This window comes from Anolis sagrei, chromosome X, assembly GCF_037176765.1.
Source record: "Anolis sagrei isolate rAnoSag1 chromosome X, rAnoSag1.mat, whole genome shotgun sequence".
Taxonomy (NCBI): domain Eukaryota; kingdom Metazoa; phylum Chordata; class Lepidosauria; order Squamata; family Dactyloidae; genus Anolis; species Anolis sagrei.
In genome coordinates, this window is record NC_090034.1 from 75,488,354 (window position 1) to 75,509,848 (window position 21,495).

General features: G+C 44.0%; 1 protein-coding gene across 2 annotated transcripts in view; it reads right to left on the reverse strand.

The window, feature by feature from the left end:
* LDLRAP1 (low density lipoprotein receptor adaptor protein 1) overlaps positions 1–21,495 on the reverse strand; it is a 156,687-nt gene that overhangs the window by 21,452 nt on the left and 113,740 nt on the right. The window contains exons 6-7 of one of the 2 annotated variants that reach the window (XM_060784440.2): positions 17,783–17,866; positions 1,197–1,324 (exon numbers count right to left, since the gene is read on the reverse strand). In XM_060784440.2, the coding sequence (XP_060640423.2) occupies positions 1,197–1,324; positions 17,783–17,866 (212 nt within the window). Of the gene's footprint in view, positions 1–1,196; positions 1,328–17,782; positions 17,867–21,495 lie in introns of both variants that reach the window. The other variant, XM_060784439.2, reaches the window with a different exon arrangement.

Here is a 21,495-nt window from a genome sequence, read left to right on the forward strand (position 1 = left end):
GCATTCCAGACAGTCAGCCTCTTAGCAACTCTGAGGGAAATACATAATCTCGCTTTTGTAAATAATCTGCAATATTTAGTCACTGTAAGGCTTTTTAGGTATTCACATGTCTTAAATGGCTCCCTGTATGGTAAATTTAGGACTCTACGGGAGCATGGTGAATTTGAGTGCGCTCTAAGCTCTTCCAGGGCAATGTCCCGCAACCTTTGCTTCAGGGATTCTTGAGCCATTTTGAGTCCCAGATGGAACAGGAGGGGTGCGGATAGTCCAAGTGAGGCTGCTTTTCGTTCAGTACTCCTCGCCCAAAGGGGTTTGGAGACTTTATAAGGGAGGTGATGTAGTAAACTTGTTCCCAGTTGGAATACCATTGTTTTTAACCGTTGGTTCATTTTCAGAGTCCAGGCCCTAGTACTCAGTGGGCATTCACCTGTTTCTAGAAGCAGGACCGCATTAGGTACGCAAGAAGGCACATTTAGAAGATCTTTTATAAACTTTGCTTGCACTCTATGTAGATTAACAGTTGAGTTTTTGCACCATATGGCTGCATCAAAGAAGAGTTTAGAGGCTGTTTTGACAAAGATTTTTAGTGAGGAGGAGAAGTATTTTCCTTGTTTGGTGTAATAGAACCTTATTAAAGCTTCTCGGCAGGCCTTTCACTCTCCTAAACTTACTGTACAGCTTGTGACACACACACACAAACACATCCTGCACCTCCATTTTAATTTGGTGTAGCAAGATAAGAAAGCAATTTAGTATGAAATGATGGAAGGGTTGTTTTTTGATAAGTGTTACCAGAACTATTAATGGGTTACATGCACAATGTTCTCCGAAGGGACCACGTGAGTCAAGAAATACCTCAAGAGGGACTGGCTGGTAAGGAAGAGATCTAAATGACTCACAAACTATTCTGAAATTCGGAAACTCTCTCAAAAAACGCGATACAACCTCCACCCCTGTGGGCTATCTACCAATCTCTCTCACACATACCCCTAAGGTCGATGGAGTGACAAAGATGAAGCACTCACTGGACCAATAGGCCCAGATCTACTGAAAAGAACTCTTAATATCCCATTTCAACCACCGGCACATGATGTCCTTTAGCAATCATGCCCAGAGATAATCAGTGGCACACTTATGTTTGGCACATCATGACTGAGACATCTGCATGCTTCAAGGAATGCTCGCAAAACACTTACCCACACAACGTTGTTATTTTCTGATGAATGTGGTCGAAAGATGCTGCTGTCTAAGTGCACAGAGTTGGAGTTCACGGTCAAAGGGGGTTTGATGGCATTCTCCAAGTCTAGGAGATTCCCGGTAGTGACTGCTATGTGTGCAGAGAAAAACAAAAGCAGAGACAGTGATGAGTGATGTAGGAGAGAAGCTGTTTAGACCTATGGAGAGGGACATGTGGTTCCTCAAAAAGTGTTGGGCTGTGACTATCACTGGTAGTAATAGTTGTTTATTTAATGCTTAGGCCATCGGTCTTTCACATAAAGGATAAACACATAAATACATATAAACCCGATTGTTAAATATAATATGAAATACATCATTAAAATACTATGGGTAAAGGTTTCCCTTGACATTAAGTCAAGTCGTGTCAGACTCTGGGGGGAAGTGCTCATCCCCATTTCCAAGCCAAAGAGCTGCCGTTGTCCGTAGACACCTCCTAGATGTGGTGGGAACGACTGCATGGAGTGCCATTACCTTCCTATTGCTCTACTCACATTTTCATGTTTTCAAGCTGCTAGGTTGGCAGAAGCTGGGGCTAACAGTGGGAGCTTACCCCGTTCCCTGGATCTGAACTGCCGACTTTTCAGTCAGCAAGTTCAGCAGCTCAGTGGTTTAACTTGTTGCGCCACCAGGGGCTCAGCGGCGAGATACACCCTTCAAATACTACATAAAATACTATATGAACTAGCTTTTGCATAGTTAAAAACCAAGTAAAATTCAGTATTATTAAAACTTAAGCAAGAAACACTTTGGATATAGACAATCACACTATGATTAGGTACAAGGATCCCCAGAACAGTCGACTGCAGTGTCAAAAAGTGCTGGGCTGTGAGTCTCACTAGCCAACACTGCCAATGGTGTGCTATCATGGCTGCTACAAGCTGACCACATCCAGAGGACCACACCATCCTGACAGCCCTTATGCAGAGGAGGTAGGAAATATTTCCTCTTTGTTCCATCACACAGCAAAATCCGCTTCCTGTCCTCAGGGAGGAAAAAGGAATGAAATAATAAGTACTTGCCCAGGAACCCAGGGATCAGCAGAAGGGGGTTGGTATTAAAATGGCTCTGTATTGAAATACTAATTTTCTTATGATACAGTGACTTTGGGGGTCTCTTATTCATAGAGTCACCTATGTATGTGTGTGTGTGCATATATAGATACATTTAATGTTGCTATCTGCACAACCATAGCATTGAAGTCAACCTGACAGCAGTCAACAACAAGAAGGATTGCGTGTAGATCAGAGGGGTTGCCAAGGACCGTCAGAAAGCACAGTATTTTCTGTTAGTCATGGAGGTTCTGTGTGGGAAATTTGGCCCAATTCTATTGTTGGTGGAGTTCAGAATGCTCTTTGATTGGTGAACTATAAATCCCAGCAACTACAACTCCCAAATGTCAAGGTCTATTTCCCACAAACTCCTCATGTAAGCTGCACCGAGTCCCTTGGGGAGATGGTAGCGGAGTACAAATAATGTGTTATTATTGGGTTCATGTGGGTTTTTCCGGGCTATATGGCCATGTTCTAGAGGCATTTTCTCCTGACGTTTCGCCTGCATCTATAGCAAGCATCCTCAGAGGTAGTGAGGTCTGTTGGAAGTAGGAAAATGGGTTTATATATCTGTGGAATGACCAGGGTGGGGCAAAGGACTTATGTCTGCTGGAGCTAGGTGTGAATGTTTCAACTGACCACCTTGATTAGAATTTAATGGCTTGGAAGTGCCTGGGGGGAATCTTTTGTTGAGAGTGATTTGATGTGCCTGATTGTTTACTCTCTGCTGTTTTGCTGTTGTAATTTTTGAGTTTTTTAATACTGGTAGCCAGATTTTGTTCATTTTCATGGTTTCTTCCTTTCTGTTGAAATTGTCCACATGCTTGTGTTATTATTATTATATTATTAGTGTTCGCATTTGGGCATATTAAGTATTCGTGCCAAGTTTGGTCCAGATCTATCATTGTTTGAGTCCATAGTGCTCTCTGGATATAGATGAACTCCAACTCCAAAGCTCAAGGAAGATATAGGTGAACTACAACTCCAGAACACAACCCTTCCAGTATTTTCTGTTGGTCATGGGAGTTCTGTGTGCCAAGTTTGGTTCAATTCCATCGTTGGTGAAGTTTAGAATGCTCTCTGATAGTCGGTTAACTATAAATCACAGCAACTACAACTCCCAAATGACAAAACCAATGCCGCCGCTCCCAACCCCACTAGTATTCAAATGTGGATGTATCTGGTATTTGTGCCAAAATGCGGTCCAGTGAATGAAAATATATCCTGCATATCAGATATTTACAGAAGCAAAATTAGTTATGAAGTAGGAATGAAGTTTATTTATTTATTTATTTATTAATGCACTTGTATACCGCTAATATCTCAGCCTAAATCGGCGACTCATTGCGGTTTACAACATTTAAAAAACAATATTCAGTTAAAAGCATAAAACACATATACAGTACAAATTATTGGGCCACCAATAACAATCCTATGCATCTCATAACTGGAATCGTAATCCAAAATTCATCGTCCGTGTATAACCAATCCTTAGTCATCACAATTCGTTACAACGGATTAACCGAATGCTTGTTTAAACATCCATGTCTTCAATCTTTTCCGAAACACCATCAGCGAAGGGGCTGATCGTACCTCTATGGGGAGGGTGTTCCAAAGCCGGGGGGCCACCACAGAAAAGGCCCTATCTCTCGTCCCCGCCAGCCGAGCTTGAGAAGCAGGCGGGATCGAGAGCAGGGTCTCCCCGGAAGATCTCAAACTCCTGGTGGGTTCATAGGCAGAGATGCAGTCAGATAGGTAGCTTGGGCCGGAACCGTTTAGGGCTTTAAAGGCCAACGCCAGCACTTTGAATTCAGCCCGGTAGCAGATCGGTAGCCAGTGGAGTTGGCGCAACAGGGGGGTTGTATGCTCCCTGCGCTCCGCTCCTGTTAAAATCATGGCTGCCGAGCGTTGGACTAGTTGGAGCTTCCGAGTTGGGGGTCACCACAACATGAGGAACTGTATTAAGGGGTCGCAGCATTAAGAAAGTTGAGAACCACTGGTGTAGATGATCTGTTTTTACTCTGTCAATTTATCAGAATGAGAACTTAGGTTGAACCATGTTTGATCAGACAAAAGAGCCATCTAGTCTAACCTTCTGAATGGATAGAAGCCAACCAGTTGGCTTTCCATGTGGGACCAATGTGCGGCAACATCTTCCTACTCTTATCCCACTGGAGGGAATGACAAGAAGCCACCGATGGCTCCATCATCCATGAATGTGTCCAATTCCTTTTCAAAGTTGCCTTGAGTTGGGAGCCACTAGAGTGGCAGCCATCATTACATCTTGTGGTTATGAGTTCCACATGGACATTATCTTCACTGCATGACAGCTCCAAGAAAAATGCAGAGAACAAAATCAACCTCTGTACATGGCATTCATCGACCTTGCAAAGCCATTCGACACAGTGAATCGCAGCGCTCTCTGGACCATCCTCCAAAAAATCGGGTGCCCTAACACATTTGTGAACATCCTGTGGCACCTCCATGATGACATGATGGCAACAGCCTTGGACAGCAATGGCTCCCAAAGTGATCCATTTATGGTGGAATCCGGTGTCAAACAGGGATGTGTTATTGCCCCAACTTTATTCTCCATCTTCATCGCTATGATACTTCACCTTGTTGATGGGAAGCTTCCCACCGGAGTGGAAATCATCTATCGGACAGATGGCAAGCTATTCAACCTCAGCAGACTGAAAGCCAAAACCAAGGTTACAACAACATCTGTTATAGAACTCCAGTATGCTGATGACAACGTTGTCTGTGCTCATTCAGAAGAAGATCTACAAGCCACTCTAAACACCTTTGCAGAAGCGTACGAGAAGCTCGCCCTGTCATTGAACATTGAAAAAACCAAGGTGCTGTTCCAGCAGTCGCCAGCCAACCCCTCTCCAATGCCAGAGATACAGCTTAATGATGTAACATTAGAAAATGTTGATCATTTCCGCTGCCTTGGCAGCCACCTCTCCACCAAAGTCAACATTGACACTGAAATACAACACCGCCTGAGCTCTGCGAGCGCAGCATTTTTCCGAATGAGGCAGAGAGTCTTTGAGGACCGGGACATCCGTAGGGATACCAAGGTGCTTGTTTATAGAGCTATTGCCCTCCCAACCCTGCTCTATGCCTGTGAGACGTGGACTGTCTACAGACGTCACATGCAACTCCTGGAATGATTCCATCAGCACTGCCTCCGGAAAATCCTGCGAATCTCTTGGGGAGACAAGCGGACTAACGTCAGCGTGCTGGAAGAAGCAAAGACCACCAGCACTGAAGCGATGGTCCTCCACCACCAACTCCGCTGAACCAGCCACGTAGTCCGGATGCTCGACCACCGTCTCCCAAAGCAGTTGCTCTACTCCGAACTCAAGAATGGAAAACGGAATGTGGGTGGACAGGAAAAGAGATTTAAAGATGGGCTCAAAGCCAACCTTAAAAACTCTGGCATAGACACTGAGAACTGGGAAGCCCTGGCCCTTGAGTGCTACAGCTGGAGGTCAGCTGTGACCAGCAGTGCTGCAGAATTTGAAGAGGCACGAATGGAGGGCGAAAGGGAGAAGCGTGCCAAGAGGAAGACGCGTCAAGCCAACCCCGACCGAGACCTCCTTCCACCTGGAAACCAATGCCCTCACTGCGGAAGAAGATGCAGATCAAGAATAGGGCTCCACAGCCACATATGGACCCACAAGAGTATTGGAAGACAATCATCCTCGGAAAATGAGGGATCGCCTAAGAATGAGTTCCACAACTTTTAAACAATGTACCATGTGAAGAAGTACTTCCTTCATTTCAACTGCCCTGATTCTCCTGCCACACCGCTCCAGTGAATGAGCTCAGATTTTAGCATTAGGAATGAGGGGGAAGAACATCTTCCTATCTGCTTCCTCCAGACCACGCTTAATTTTGTACACGTCTGTCATGTCTCCCTTTACCTACTTTCTAAGCCAAACAGCCCCAAAACATTGTCACCTTTCCTCGCAGGGGAGCTGCTCCAGCTCGGTTTTCAGAGCCGTGCACAGCCTACCAATTGCAAAAATAAGGAAATGCAAAACCAAGATATAATTCATGTAAAAATATTTGCTCTGCTTTCCTAATGCATATGCATTACTCAGGGTGGCTAACAACGATTCAAGATCACAGTAACACACACAATAGGTTTTTAAATGAAATATGGGAAAAGGTAACCACAGCAGATCAAATGTGACTTTCAGAGAAGACATAAAGAAGGATAGTGAATCCAGGCTGCTCTTACACACTGCCCATTCATTTTAGTGTCACATGCTCAGGAGAGTCCTGACGAAACGCGCCCTTGATGGGTTATTCCTGTATTTCTCTTGCTGCAGTACTTTTCATGGCATCAGAAATCTACCAGCCAGCATTATCACCCCACCTGGAATCATTTTTGTGTGTGTCAGGAGCGACTTGAGAAACTGCAAGTCGCTTCTGGTGTGATAGAATTAGCTGTCTGCAAGGATATTGTCCATGGAGCCCCTGGTGGTACAGTGGGTTAAAGCGCTGAGCTGATGAGCTTGCTGACCGAAAGGTCGCTGGTTCGAATCCGAGGAGCAGCGTGAGCTTCTGCTGTCAGCCCCAGCTTCTGCCAATCTAGCAGTTCGAAAACATGAAAAATGTGAGTAGATCAATAGGTACTGCTCTGGCAGGAAGGTAATGGTGCTCCATACAGTCATGCTGGCTACATGACCTTGGAGGTGTCTACGGACAATGCCAACTCTTCGGCTTAGAAATGGAGATGAGAACTACACCTCAGAGTCGGACACGACTGGATTACATGTCAGGGGAAAACCTTTACCATTACCTAAGGATATTGTGCAAGGGAAGCCGAGATGTTTGACCATCCTGTAGGACAGTGGTTCTCAACCTGGGGGTTGGGACCCCTGGGGGTGTCACGAAGGAGTTTCAGAGGGGTCGCCAAAGACTATAGGTTAGGATTTCCCCACTGAAAGGGATAAAGCATTGTGATGGCTCATTAGCTGAGCAGATCCAACGGTTGCGATTTATTTGAAAATATCACGAAGGAGTTTCAGAGTTTCAGAGGGGTCGCCAAAGACTATAGGTTAGGATTTCCCCACTGAAAGGGATAAAGCATTGTGATGGCCCATTAACTGAGCAGATCCAACGGCTGGATCTGCTCAGAGGGGTCACCAAAGACTATAGTATTTTCTGTTGGTCATAGGGGTTCCATGTGGGAAGTTCGGCCCAATTCTATCATTGGTGGGGATCAGAATGATCTTTTATTGTAGGTGAACTATAAATCCCAGCAACTAAAACTCTCAAATGCCAAGGTCTAGTTTCCCCAAACTCCACCAGTGTTCATTTACATTGGGCATATTGAGTATTCATGGCAAGTTTCGTCCAGATCCATCATTGTGTGAGGCCACAGTGCTCTCTGGATGTAGGTGAACTACAACTCCAAACTTCAAGGTCAATGCCCACCAAACCCTTCCAGTATTTTCTGTTGGTCAAGGGAGTTCTGTGTGGCAAGATTGGTTCAATTCCACTGTTGAAGTTCATAATGCTCTTTGATTGTAGGTAAACTATAAATCCCAGCAACTACAACTCCTAAATGACAACATCAATCCCCTGCCAACCCCACCAGTATTAAAAGTGGGGCATATCACATATCTGTGCCAAATTTGGTCCAGTGAATGAAAATATATCCTGCATATCAGATATTTATATTATTATTCATAACAGTAGCAAAATTATAGTTGTGAAGTAGCAACAAAAATAGTATTATGGTTGGCGGTCACCACAACAGGAGGAACTGTATTAAGGGGTCGCAGCATTAGAAAGGTTGAGAACCACTGCTGTAGGAGGTTTCTCTCATGTTCCTGCATGGGAAGCTGGAGCTGACAGATGGGAGCTCACCCTGCCCTCGGATTTGAACCGCCGACCTTTCAATCAACATTTCAACTGGCACAAGGGTTTAACCTATTGCGCAACTGGGGGTCTTTCCAAATGATACATCAATATGTTGTAGACATGTCCCTAGAAGCTCCCAGGTATCTTGTATCACAAAGGAATTCTATCATTCAAATTTATGCATATTCAGGAAAAAGCAAGAAGAGACAAGTAGATTGCGACTTGAATACTAATGTGTGTTTTCCTAAAAGGAACAATCAGAATTTTTTATTCCTCACCAAAGTGTCACCACCATCAACCAAAGCACGATACACTGAAAAAGGAGGTCATCTTGGGGACAAGGCGGAGCACTCAATGGGATCTATAACAGCCTCTTTCCTCAATGTGTGTCGGGTATGTGTATGTCATTTTGCAGCATAAAGGGCGATAAATAAGTAGAATACCACCATCTGCTATGGCTTAAGAGTCTGGTTTTAATAATACTGGACTAAATCCAATTATAGTTCCAACTAGAGTAGAGAGATGCATTGAAATCAGTGGTGACTAATAAGTGTCGCTCATTTCTGTGTGAATCCCCAAGTTGGGACAACATTGGATTTAGCTCACCGCTTTCTATGTGAAATAATAACTTTTTGTTTACTGCCATCAAGTTGACTTAGACGGCTCGGAAGCTCCAACTAGTCCAACGCTCGGCAGCCATGATACTAACAGGAGCGGAGCGCAGGGAGCATACAACCCCTCTGCTGCACCAGCTCCACTGGCTGCCGATTTGCTACCGGGCTCAATTCAAAGTGCTGGCATTGGCCTATAAAGCCCTAAACGGTTCGAGCCCAAGCTACCTATCTGAACGTATCTCTGCCTACAAACCCACCAGGACTCTAAGATCTTCTGGGGAGGCCCTGCTCTCGATCCCGCCTGCATCACAAGCATGGCTGGCGGGGACGAGGGACAGGGCCTTCTCTGTGGTGGCCCCCCGGCTGTGGAACACCCTTCCCATGGACATTAGATCAGCTCCTACGTTAATGGTGTTTCGAAGGAAACTAAAAACCTGGCTGTTTGAACAGGCATTCGGATAAACAGTGCAATGAATATGATGAATATAGGAACGGAATTACGGACGACGAATTGGATCACGATTCTAGTGACGAGACATTAAGGTTGTTGTATTGATATGTCATTACTTTGTATACTATGCTGTTAATGGTTTTTAAATTGTATGCTGTTATGATTGTCTTTTTGCTCTTGTTGTGAACCGCGTTGAGTCGCCTACGGGCTGAGAAACTGCGGTATACAAGCAAAGTAAATAAATAAATAAATAAATAATAGACTTATTGCAACCCTATGAATGAGAGACCTTCAAGTCACTCAATCAACAGCCCCACACAGGTTTAGGGGATTCAAGACAGTGGTTTCCTTGAGTGAGTCTATCCTACTTTTTTCCTACTGCCTGCTACTTTACCAAGATTATTGTCTGTTCCCAGGAGTAATTGTCTTCTCATTGTATGGCCAAAGCATGACAGTAGAGGAGTGGACGCTTCTGGCACTTTTTTGATGTTCCTGAAAAAGAACTGGGGTCTAGCTTTTAGTGTTTGGCTCAGAAGGAGGAGATGGTTTCTCTTTAAGGTGTAGTACTAACTTTGACCATTGATAAGTTGACCCAGTTTTTAGTGTCAAATGTTTGCCTAAGATTTCTAAACATATACCTGAGTATATATAGTAAGTCAATAGTGTTTGGTCACATCCATGGTTTCCTGTAACTGCAGCTGGCTGGGAACATATACTTCACGGATATGGAGGTCTCACTCTATTGAGTTGAGTTAGGCGATCCCTCGTTTTCCGTGGATGATGGTCTTCCAATATTTTTGTGGGTCCGTATGTGGCTGTGGAGCCCTATTCTTGCTCTGCATCTTCTTCCGCAGTGAGGGCATTGGTTTCCAGGTGGAAGGTGGTCTCGGTCGGGGTTGGCTTGATGCGCCTTCCTCTTGGCACGCTTCTCCCTTTTGTCCTCCATTGGTGCCTCTTCAAATTCTGCAGCACTGCTGGTCACAGCTGACCTCCAGCTGGAGCGCTCAAGAGCCAGGGCTTCCCAGTTCTCAGTGTCTATGCCAGAGATTTTAAGGTTGGCTTTGAGCCCATCTTTAAATCTCTGTCCACCAACATTCCGTTTTCCGTTCTTGAGTTCGGAGTAAAGCTACTGCTTTGGGAGACGGTGGTCGGGCCTCCGGACAATGTGGCGGGTCCAGCGGAGTTGATGGCGGAGGACCATCGCTTCAATGCTGGTGGTCTTTGCTTCTTCCAGCACGCTGATGTTTGTCCGCCTGTCTTCCCAAGAGATTTGCAGGATTTTCCGGAGGCAGCGCTGATGGAATCGTTCCAGGAGTTGCATGTGACGTCTGTAGACAGTCCACGCATATAGCAGGGTTGGGAGGACAATAGCTCTATAAACAAGCACCTTGGTATCCCTACTCAAACTCAAAAATCACATTATTTTTTTCATTAAGTCTCATTATGGTGTTTTGTCTTTATATCACAAAATAAAACAATGTATATGTGAACGTTCATATGATTCAGACATTCCAGTTACTTAAAAATGTTTAAAATTTATTTTTGTTGATTGATCTTGATGGTCCATGTTCGCAGCTTGGGAGTGATCCTAGACTCATCGCTGAGCCTGGAACCCCAGGTCTCGGTGGTGGCCAGGAGAGCTTTTGCACAGTTAAAACTTGTGCGCCAGCTGTGCCTTGGGAAATTGGATCTGGCCATGGTGGTCCATGCTCTTGTCACATCCCAAATAGATTACTGCAACACGCTCTATATGGGGTTGCCTTTGAAGACTGTTCGGAAACTGCAATTAGTCCAATGAGCGGCAGCTAGATTAATCACCAGAGCGTCATACAGGGAACATACCACATACATATGTATGTACATACATAGCCAGCTCCACTGGCTGCCGATCCAATTCTGAGCACAATTCAAAGTGCAGGTTTTGACCTATAAAACCCTATACGGCTCCGGTCCAGCGTACCTGTCTGAACGTATCTCCTTCTATGTCCCACCTCGGAGCTTAAGATCCTCTGGGGAGGCCCTGCTCTCGGCCCTGCCGTTGTCTCAAACATGTTTGGCGGGGACTAGGGACAGGACCTTCTCGGTGGTAGCCCCCCCCCCCCCCCGCCAGTGGAATACGCTTCCCAGGGAAATTAGATCATCGTCATCCCTCCTCACCTTCAGAAAGAAGGTAAAATAGTTGTTGTGTGACCAGGCCTTCAGGCAATCAGGTTAAAGGACAATGGATAATATTTGACTATGGCTTGGAAGTAGATTTGGATAAGTGAAACGGAGTAATCATTAGTATATGGCTAGAAAAATAGCCACCAGACCGGCAATAGCTAAATGGGTCATAAGTGTTTAATTTTTTATTTTATTTATTTCTCGTGTCAGGGCAGCCAGTCAATTATATTACATTTCTAACAGAACAAAGCAAACAAACAGAGAAAATACAAAATGTGTGAGTTTGGTAGTTGATTAAATGTCCTTTGACCAGTATCTGGCCACTTGGAGTGCTTCTGGTGTTGGTGCAAGAAGGTCCTCCATTGTGCATGTGGCTGGGCTCAGGTTGCATTGCAGCAGGTGGTCAGTGGTTTGCTTTTCTCCACACTCGCATGTCGAGGATTCCACTTTGTAGCCCCATTTCTGAAGGTTGGCTCTGCATCTTGTGGTGCCAGAGCGCAGTCTGTTCAGCGCCTTCCAAGTCGCCCAGTCCTCTGTGTGCCCAGGGGGGAGTTTCTCATTTGGTATCAGCCATTGGTTGAGGTTCTGGGTTTGAGCCTGCCACTTTTGGACTCTCACTTGCTGAGGTGTTCCAGCGAGTGTCTCTGTAGATCTTAGAAAACTATGTCTGGATTTAAGTCGTTGACGTGCTGGCTGATACCCAAACAGGGGATGAGCTGGAGATGTCTCTGCCTTGGTCCTTTCACTATTGGCTGCCACTTCCCGGCGGATGTCAGGTGGTGCGATACTGGCTAGACAGTGTAATTTCTCCAGTGGTGTAGGGCGCAGACACCCCATGATAATGCGGCATGTCTCATTAAGAGCCACATCCACTGTTTTAGTGTGGTGAGGTGTGTTCCACACTGGGCATGTATACTCAGCAGCAGAGTAGCACAGCGCAAGGGCAGATGTCTTCACTGTATCTGGTTGTGATCCCCAGGTTGTGCCAATCAGCTTTCGTATGATATTGTTTCTAGCACCCACTTTTTGCTTGGTGTTCAGGCAATGCTTCTTGTAGGTCAGAGCACGGTCCAAAGTGACTCCCAGGTATTTGGGTGCGCTGCAATGCTTCAGTGGGATTCCTTCCCAGGTGATCTTCAGAGCTCGGGATGCTTCTCTGTTCTTGAGAGGAAAGGCACATGTCTGTGTTTTAGATGGGTTGGGGATCAGCTGGTTTTCCCTGTAATAGGTAGTAAGAGCACCTAGAGCTTCGGAAAGCTTCTGTTCTACCATCTCAAAGCTCCCTGCTTGAGCGGTAATGGCACGATCATCAGCATAGATGAAACTCTCTGTCCCTTCTGGCAGTGGCTGGTCATTTGTGTAGATGTTGAACATGGATGGGCCAAGCACACTCCCCTGAGGTAGGCTGTTCTGTTTCCGCCATCTGCTTCTCTGGCCCTGGAACACAACAAAAAAGCTCCTGTTTTGTAGCAGGTTTCCTATGAGGCGGGTGAGGTGGTAGTCCTTTGTGATATTGTACATTTTTTATTTTAATGTTCATGGTTTTAATTGTTATTTTTGCTATTTGTACTGTATGAAGCGGCATTGAATTGTTGCCAATTGTAAGCCGCCCTTAGTCCCTCTAAGTGTTGAGAAAGGCGGGGTAAAAATGTTCTAAATAAATAAATAAATAAATAGCCCCTTTTTTTGTCCCAGTGGCCCACGGTCTCTTAAAGGTTGGGAACCACTGCTCTAAATGTATAGTTTTTGTTAGTTATTGTGTTCTTTTTGTACTTGCGTACAATAAAAAAGTACATATTTCAGCTTTGAAGATAGAAGGAGATGCCCTTAAGGACATTTTCACACTGGTTGATAATTTGATTTTATCTATTGCTGTGCAGATTTCCCAAAGGAGCGCTGCTTATGTCCTCCAGCTTGGAAAAAGGTCACTTTTCTCACTGCCTGCCAGCAGAATGGCCAGAGAACACTGGATTCTTTTTTTTTCCATTCTGGAGAAGCTGTGATTTGGGTGCAGATCAGGTCTAACAATGTCACTGACCTCTGATTGAAATCTATCAAGGATGTAACTGTCCTCTTGACCCCCGTGGCTTCTTCATCATGAAACCTGTGCGCCTGTTATTCCACAGCAGAAGGGAGGGGACTCGGGAGAGGCAGCTCCCCACCTTCCTGCAAGCGGCTGTCTGAAAATGGCTCCCGGGGATCCATTTAAACGCTTAACGGTCTGGGCTGTGCAGCTTACGAAATGGGGTCATGTCTTCCGAGTATTGTTTTTAAGCTAGATCCTCTGTGCAATTGTCTGGTGGCAAAGGCTATCTCCAAAACCTTGCTTGGCACAAATAGCCTTAAATGAACCGGCCGGCGGGGAGCAAAGACTTGCCTGCCTTCTTCCCATCCGAGATGCTGCAGAGGAAATCACCCATAAACAGGGCTCCTGTCCAAGCAGACTGCGTCATATTGATCCACCAGGATATTTGATAGGGAAGAAATCCTCTTTAACATCCACTCTGCTCTAAAGCGTTTCTCTGGGCAGCACGGATAATAATTCAGCAGAATGACTGGCTCCGAAGGCCTCAATAATGTTTTCTGGCCACAGTCTTGAGAATCCTTAAATCTGAACTATGCTTTGGATATGTATAAAATTTCAGAATTTGAAATTTTATGACACTGCATAAGTCTATATATATATATAAATGCTCAGTGCATAATGAGTTCCTTAAAAACAAAAGAACCAATGAATGAAATCACACCAAATTTGGCAGCAAAATGTCTCACAACACAAGGAGTGACCATCACTCAAAAAATTATAATCTTGTAATTTGGGAGTTGTAGTTCCTGGAATTTATAGTTCACCTACAATCAAGGAGCATTCTGAACTCATACAACGATGGAATTGAACCAAACTTGGCACACAGAACTCCCATGACCAACAGAAAATACTGCAAGGGTTTGGTGGGCATTGACCTTGATTTTGGAAGTTGTAGTTCACCTACATCCAGAGAGCACTGTGGCCTGGATGAAACTTGCCATGAATACTCAATATGCCCAATGTGAATGAACACTGGTGGAGTTTGGGGAAACTAGACCTTGGCATTTGAGAGTTGTAGTTGTTGGGATTTATAGTTCGCCTACAATAAAAGATCACTGTGGACTCAAGCAATGATCGATCTGGACCAAAATTGGCATGAATACTCAATACGCCCAAATATGAACACAGATGGAGTTTGGGGGAAATAGACCTTGACATTTGGGAGTTGTAATCACTGGGATTTACAGTTCACCTACAATCAAAGGGCATTCTGAACCCCACCAACGACAGAATTGGAGCAAACCCCCATGATCAACAGAAAATACTTAAGGCCATCCAATTCAACTCCCTTCATCAGGGAAAGAAAATGTAAACAAAGTACTCCTGACAAAGAGCCATCCAGCTATAGATAGATGGATAGATAGATAGATAGATAGATAGATATGATTCACACACACACAGATATAGTATCATAGGTTTGAAAGGAGCCCTTAAAGAAGGACAATAATATGTTCCATGTTCCAGAGTAGGCAAACCAGATAATCTCCACAGCAACACTGACAAAGAAACGACAAGACTTATTCTTTACCCACAAGCATAAAGAAATTACATATATTAAAAACCAACACTTTCTCGTTCCTTTTATTTTCCAGATCAACAGACTGGGCCACAGCAACGCGTGGCAGGGGACAGCTAGTTAAATATATGCACATTCTTTGTATTGGTGGTTTTCAGAGGTACTGAAAAAAGAGCCGTGTCTCTTCTATACTGTTTGCTTTCGAAGAGGACCAAGGTTCAACCCCCACCATTACTATTATTGTTATTATGTTGTTGAAGGCTTTCATGGCTGGAATCACTGTGTTGTTGTGAGTTTTCCAGGCTGTATGACCATGTTCCAGATGCATTCACTCCAGACGTTTTGCCCACATCTCTGCATCTCGTGGTGCCAGAACGCAGACTGTTTAGTGCCTTCCAAGCTGCCCAGTTTTCTGTGTGCCCAAGAGGGAGTCTCTCATTTGGTATCCATCATGGATTGAGGTTATGTAATAATAATAATAATAATAATAATAATAATAATAATCTTTTATTTATACCCCGCTACCATCTCCCTAAGGACTCGGTGCGGCTTACAAAAGGTCGAGCCCAAATACATCAGTAAAAACAGCAACAACAGCAATATAGACAATAAATAAACTCATAAACAAAGCAATAAACAGTAACAATAACACCACGACGCATTAAAAACCTATGGCAGGGCCAAATGTAATAATTAAAATTTAAAAATGCCGGGCATGACAAGGTGACATATAACTAGGATAGGTATTTGGAGAGAGATGGAGCGAGCAGACAATCCTAGATCATGGGTTCTGGGTTTTAACCTGCCACTTTTGGACTCTCGTTTGCTGAGGTGTTCCTGTGAGTATCTCTGTAGATCTTTGAAAACTATTGCTTGATTTAAGGTGTTGGCGTGCTGGCCGATATCTGAACAGGGGATGGACCGGAGATGTTGACTTGGGCCTTTCATTGTTGGCTGCTGCTTCACGGCAAATTTCTGGTGGTGGAATACCAGTTAAACAGTATAATTTCTCCAGTGGTGTGGGGTGTAGACATCCTGTGATAACGTGGCATGTCTCATTAAGAGCCACATCCACTGTTGGTGAGATGTGTTCCACACTGGACATGCATATTCAGCAACAATGTGGCAAAACACTAGCGTAGATGCCTTCACTGTGTTTGCTTGTGATCCTCAGATTGTGCCAGTCAGCTTTTGTATGATATTATTTCTAGCACCCACTTTTTGCTTGATAGTCAAGCAGTGCTTCTTGTAAGTCAGAGCACAGTCCAGAGTGACTCCCAGGTATTTTGGTGTGTTGCAATGCTGCAGTGGGATTCCTTCCCAGGTCATCCTCAGAGCTCGAGATGCTTGTCAGCTCTTAAGATGAAAAGCACATATCTGTGTTATAGATGGATTAGAAATCAGCTGGTTTTCCCTGTAATAGGCAGCAAGAGCACCTAAAGCTTTGGAGAGCTTCAACCATTTCAAAGCTCCCTGCTTGGGAGGTGATGGCATGTCAGCATATATTAAACTTTCTGCCCCTTTGTGTAAATGTTAAACAGTGCTCCAGTGGGATTGATCAAGGGTCTGGAGAACAAGCCCTATGAGGAGCGGCTTAAGGAGCTGGGCATGTTTAGCCTGAAGAAGAGAAGGCTGAGAGGAGATATGATAGCCATGTATAAATATGTGAGAGGAAGCCACAGGGAGGAGGGAGCAAGCTTGTTTTCTCCTTCCTTGGAGACTAGGACGCGGAACAATGGCTTCAAACTACAAGATAGGAGATTCCATCTGAACACGAGGAATAACTTCCTGACTCTGAGAGCCATTCAGCAGTGGAACTCACTGCCCCTGAGTGTGGTGGAGGCTCCTTCTTTAGAAGCTTTTAAACAGAGGCTGGATGGCCATCTGTCAGGGGTGATTTGAATGCAATATTCCTGCTTCTTGGCAGGGGGTTGGACTGGATGGCCCATGAGGTCTCTTCCAACTCTTTGATTCTATGATTCTATGATTGATGGAGCAAGCACACTCCCCTGAGGCAGGCTGTTCTTCAGTTTTCGCCATCTGCTTCTCTGGCCCTTGAACTCAACAAAAAAGCTCCTGTTTTGTAGCCGATTTCCTATGAAGTGGGTGAGGTGGTAGTCCTTTGTGATATTATAAGTTTTTCCTCAGAAGAAGGTGATGATTTACAGTACCAGTATAAGCTGCTGACAGGTCTATGAATACTTGACTGTTTTTTTTTTTAAGGGATTTCTGATATTACTCTTCAACCATATGGGGCTCTTGGAACATCTTATAAAATTCGTTACTCAAGATTATAGTCAGAAAGAAAACAATACAAAAGGAAAAGGATTTGCAGATAGAAGAAAAACAGATAAATCAATAAGCGGAGACATCAGTTCTTAGCTACATGGGTTACTAGGAATATCATGTAGGGAGAAAAGGCAGCTGCTACCTTTATTCTGCCTTAAAGTCTCCTACGAATGACAGCATGTTATCCGCCCAGCTGTACTCAAGGGGATATACACAGTGCCATCTTCAACATGAATGGCAGGCGCTGTACCTTTAAGCTGTTCCAGCAGTTATTTCTTTTAAGAAACACTTCACCTAGAACCACTTTGTCAAACATCTGACAAGAGTGTAGATTTTGAAATTCAATTTGCACTGGGTTCCAAGGAGCACACAAGTCAGATTGAGTTCACCTTGGGGACTTTGAAATGCCTCGCCTCCATCTCCAGGGTCGGGTCAAGCTTTCATATTTCCAATAGATTTCCCTTGCAAAAGAGAAGTTCCCAGGTCACTTACGTCCTTTGGGGGAGGCTGAGCTTTCGGAACTTGGGACACTTGTGCTCTCTCCTTCCAAGATGGCTTTCTCCCGCTTCTCTTTCTCTACAATGAGAAAAATGAGATTTTTTTTCTAAGTGCAGAAGACAAACAGTGCATTTCATGGAAGAGATCGCGATAACAACAACAACAACAACAACAACAACAAGAAGCAGCAGCAGCTAGTAAAGGTGGTTCCAGTGGTGATCGGCACACTGGGTGCAGTGCCTAAAGACCTTGGCCTGCACTTAAAAACAATTGGCGCCGACAAATTTACCATCTGTCAGCTGCAAAAGGCCACCCTACTCAGATCTGCACACATTATTCGCTGATACCTCACACAGTCCTAGAGACTTGGGAAGTGTCCAGTGTGTGATCAAATACAAAAGTCAGCATAGTGATCTTGTTTGCTGTGTACTAATCTTGTTATGTATCAAATAATAATAATCTATATAAATAAAAATGTAATGTTTGTTTGTGATACCATCACAACTCAAAAACCACTGGGGGAATTGACACCAAATTTGGACACAAGACACCTAACAACCCAATGTATGTCCTCCACTCAAAAAAATTGATTTTGTTATGTGGGAATTGTCGTTGCTGGGATTTATAGTTTAGCAACAATCAAAGAGCATTCTGAACTCCACCAATGATGGAATTAGGCCAAACTTAGCACACAGGGCTCCCATGACCAACAGAAAAAACTGGAAGGGTTTGGTGGACATTGACCTTGAGTTTGGGAGTTGTAGTTCACCCACATCCAGAGAGCACTGTGGACTCAAACAATGATGGATCTGGACCAAACTTGGCACAAATATTCCATATGCCCAAATATGAACACAGATGGGAGTTTAAGGGAAATAGACCTTGACATTTTAGAGTTGACGGAGTTTGGAGGAAATAGACCTTGACATTTGGGATTTGTAGTTACTGGGATTTATAGTTCACTACAATTAAAGAGCATTCTGAATCCCACAAACGACAGAAATGGGGCAAACTTCCCACACAGAACCCCCATGACCAACAGAAAATACTTAAGGCCATCCAGTCCAACTCTCTTCACTAGGGCAAGAAAATGTAATCAGAGCCCTCTGGCAAAGAGCCATCCAGTCATAAATACAGATAGATAGATAGATAGATAGATAGATAGATAGATAGAAAGATATGATTCTCACACACACAGATAGTATCATAGATTTGAAAGAGACCCCTAAAGAAGGACTATGATATGTTGCATATTCCAGAGTAGGCAAACCAGACACTCTCCACATCAACACTAACAAAGAAATACAAGCATAAAGGAATTCATAAATTAGAAACCAACACTTTCTCATTACTTTATTTTCCAGATCCCCAGACTGGGCCACAGCAACGCGTGGCAGGGGACAGCTAATAATAGTAATAATAATAATAATACTTTATTTATACCCCACTCTCTCTCCCAGAGGGACTCAGAGAGGTTACCAAAGTATAACAAAAATGGCAAACATACAATGGCAGGAACACATAAACAACAGTCATAATGAAACACGAAATAAAATAAAATAAATATAACTTATAAATAGCAGAACTTAAACCAAGGATATGCTAAATATCAGTTAAAACACAATACATTAATGCATTAAAAGCCTAAAAATTATATCACAACAACGGTCTGAAGTGGGTATCAGGTGTCTAGGTGAGTAGAACTAAAGGAAAACTGGATCAAGATGTCACATAGATGGTATATGACCCCACAGAAATTAGGAAAATGTTATAAAAACATAAACATAAAATGTTGGAAATGTGGGAAGGAAGGATCATATTTCCACGTGTGGTGGTCATGTGAGAAATCGAAGATATATTGGAAAAAATACAAGACATACTACAAAAAATATTAAATATAAAGATTTCCCTGAAACCAGAGATATTCCTGCTTGGAATAATAGATCAGAACTAGACAAACTCCTATTCCTATTAAATACGGCAGCAAGAATCTGCTATGCAAAAGTATGGAAAAAGAAAGAGATCCCAGAAGAAAAAGATTGGATGGAGAAAATTGCAGACATTAGCAATATGGACAGACTTACACAATTAATATCCAAAAATAAGCAGACACCGATAAAAGAAACGTAAAGTTACGGAATATTTGAAACATAACAATAGAAACATATTAATTTAGAAGGAAGGGAGAAAAAGCAGCAGCAGAAGAAGATGTAGGAAAGAAATGGAAGAATCCACAGGGAAGATACTCGGGAAGTCAACAAAGCTTATATTTTTAATATCTTTTTCTTTGCCCTTTCTTCTCTTTTTTTCTTTTTTCTTCCTTCCTTTCCCCCCTCTTTCTTTCTTCCTTGGTTACCCAAAGATTTTATATACATGGTATTTTTTAACAGAAACTCTCAATAAAGATTATTTTTAAAAAAAATCAAGAATACTGATCCTCCTCCTCTTCATAAGCTGGGTTGCACGGGTAGGTCTTTAAAAGCTTTCTGAAGAAGAGGAGAGAGGGGGCCATTTTTAGCTCTTTAGAGAGGGAGTTCCAGAGGTGGGGAGTGGCCTCTCTCATTCCCACCAACTGTACTTGAGACGGGGACCGAGAGCAGGGCCTCCTCTGCTGACTGCAGTACTCGTATTGGTTTATAAACAGAAATGCGGTTTATTGTCGAAGGCTTGCATGGCTGGCATCACTGGGTTGCTGTAGGTTTTTTCGGGCTATATGGCCATGTTCTAGAGGCATTCTCTCCTGATGTTTCGCCTGCATCTATGGCAAGCATCCTCAGAGGTAGTGAGGTCTGTTGGAACTAGGAAAAACAACAGAGAGGAAACAATCTGGGACATCTGATCACCTCTCAACAAAAGATTGCCCCAGGCACTGCCAGGCCATCAAATGCTAATCAAGGTGGTCAGTTGAAACATTCACACCTAGCTCCAGCAGACAAGAGTTCTTTGTCCCACCCTGGTCATTCCAAAGATATATAAACCCTTTTTCCTAGTTTCAACAGACCTCACTAGCTCTGAGGATGCTTGCCATACATGCAGGTGAAACATCAGGAGAGAATGCCTCTAGAAAAGTGGTTCTCAACCTGGGGTCCCCAGATGTTTTTGGCCTACAACTCCCAGAAATCCTAACAGCTGGTAAACTAGCTGGGATTTCTGGGAGTTGTAGGCCAAAAACATCTGGGGATCCCAGGTTGAGAACCACTGCTCTAGAACATGGCCATATAGCCAGAAAAAAACTACAACAACCCAGAAATGCGGTTGTTCAAATATTCAGGGCCCAAACAGTTTAGGGCTTCATAGGTAATAACCAGGCCTTTGTATTTAACCCGGAAGCGAAGCAGCAGCCAGTGGAGATGCCATTGCACACGAGTGGATCTCTCCCTGTATGATGCTCCAGTTAATAACCTGGCTGCTGATCTCTGAACTAATTGCAGCTTCCAAACTATATTCAAGGCAGCCCCACATAGGGAGTGTTGTAGTAGTCCAGATGGGGTGTGGACTACCATGGACAGATCTGGCATCTCGAGGTATGGGCGCAGCAGGCGCACAAGTTTTAGTTGTGTGAAGGCTCTCCTGGCCACCACTGACACTTGGGGTTCCAGTGCAGTGCTGAGTCCAGGATCACCCCTAGACTGTGGACCTGCATCTTATGGGGGAGTGTGACCCTGTCCAGAACAGGTTGTAATCCCACACCTTGGTCTGCCTTCCGA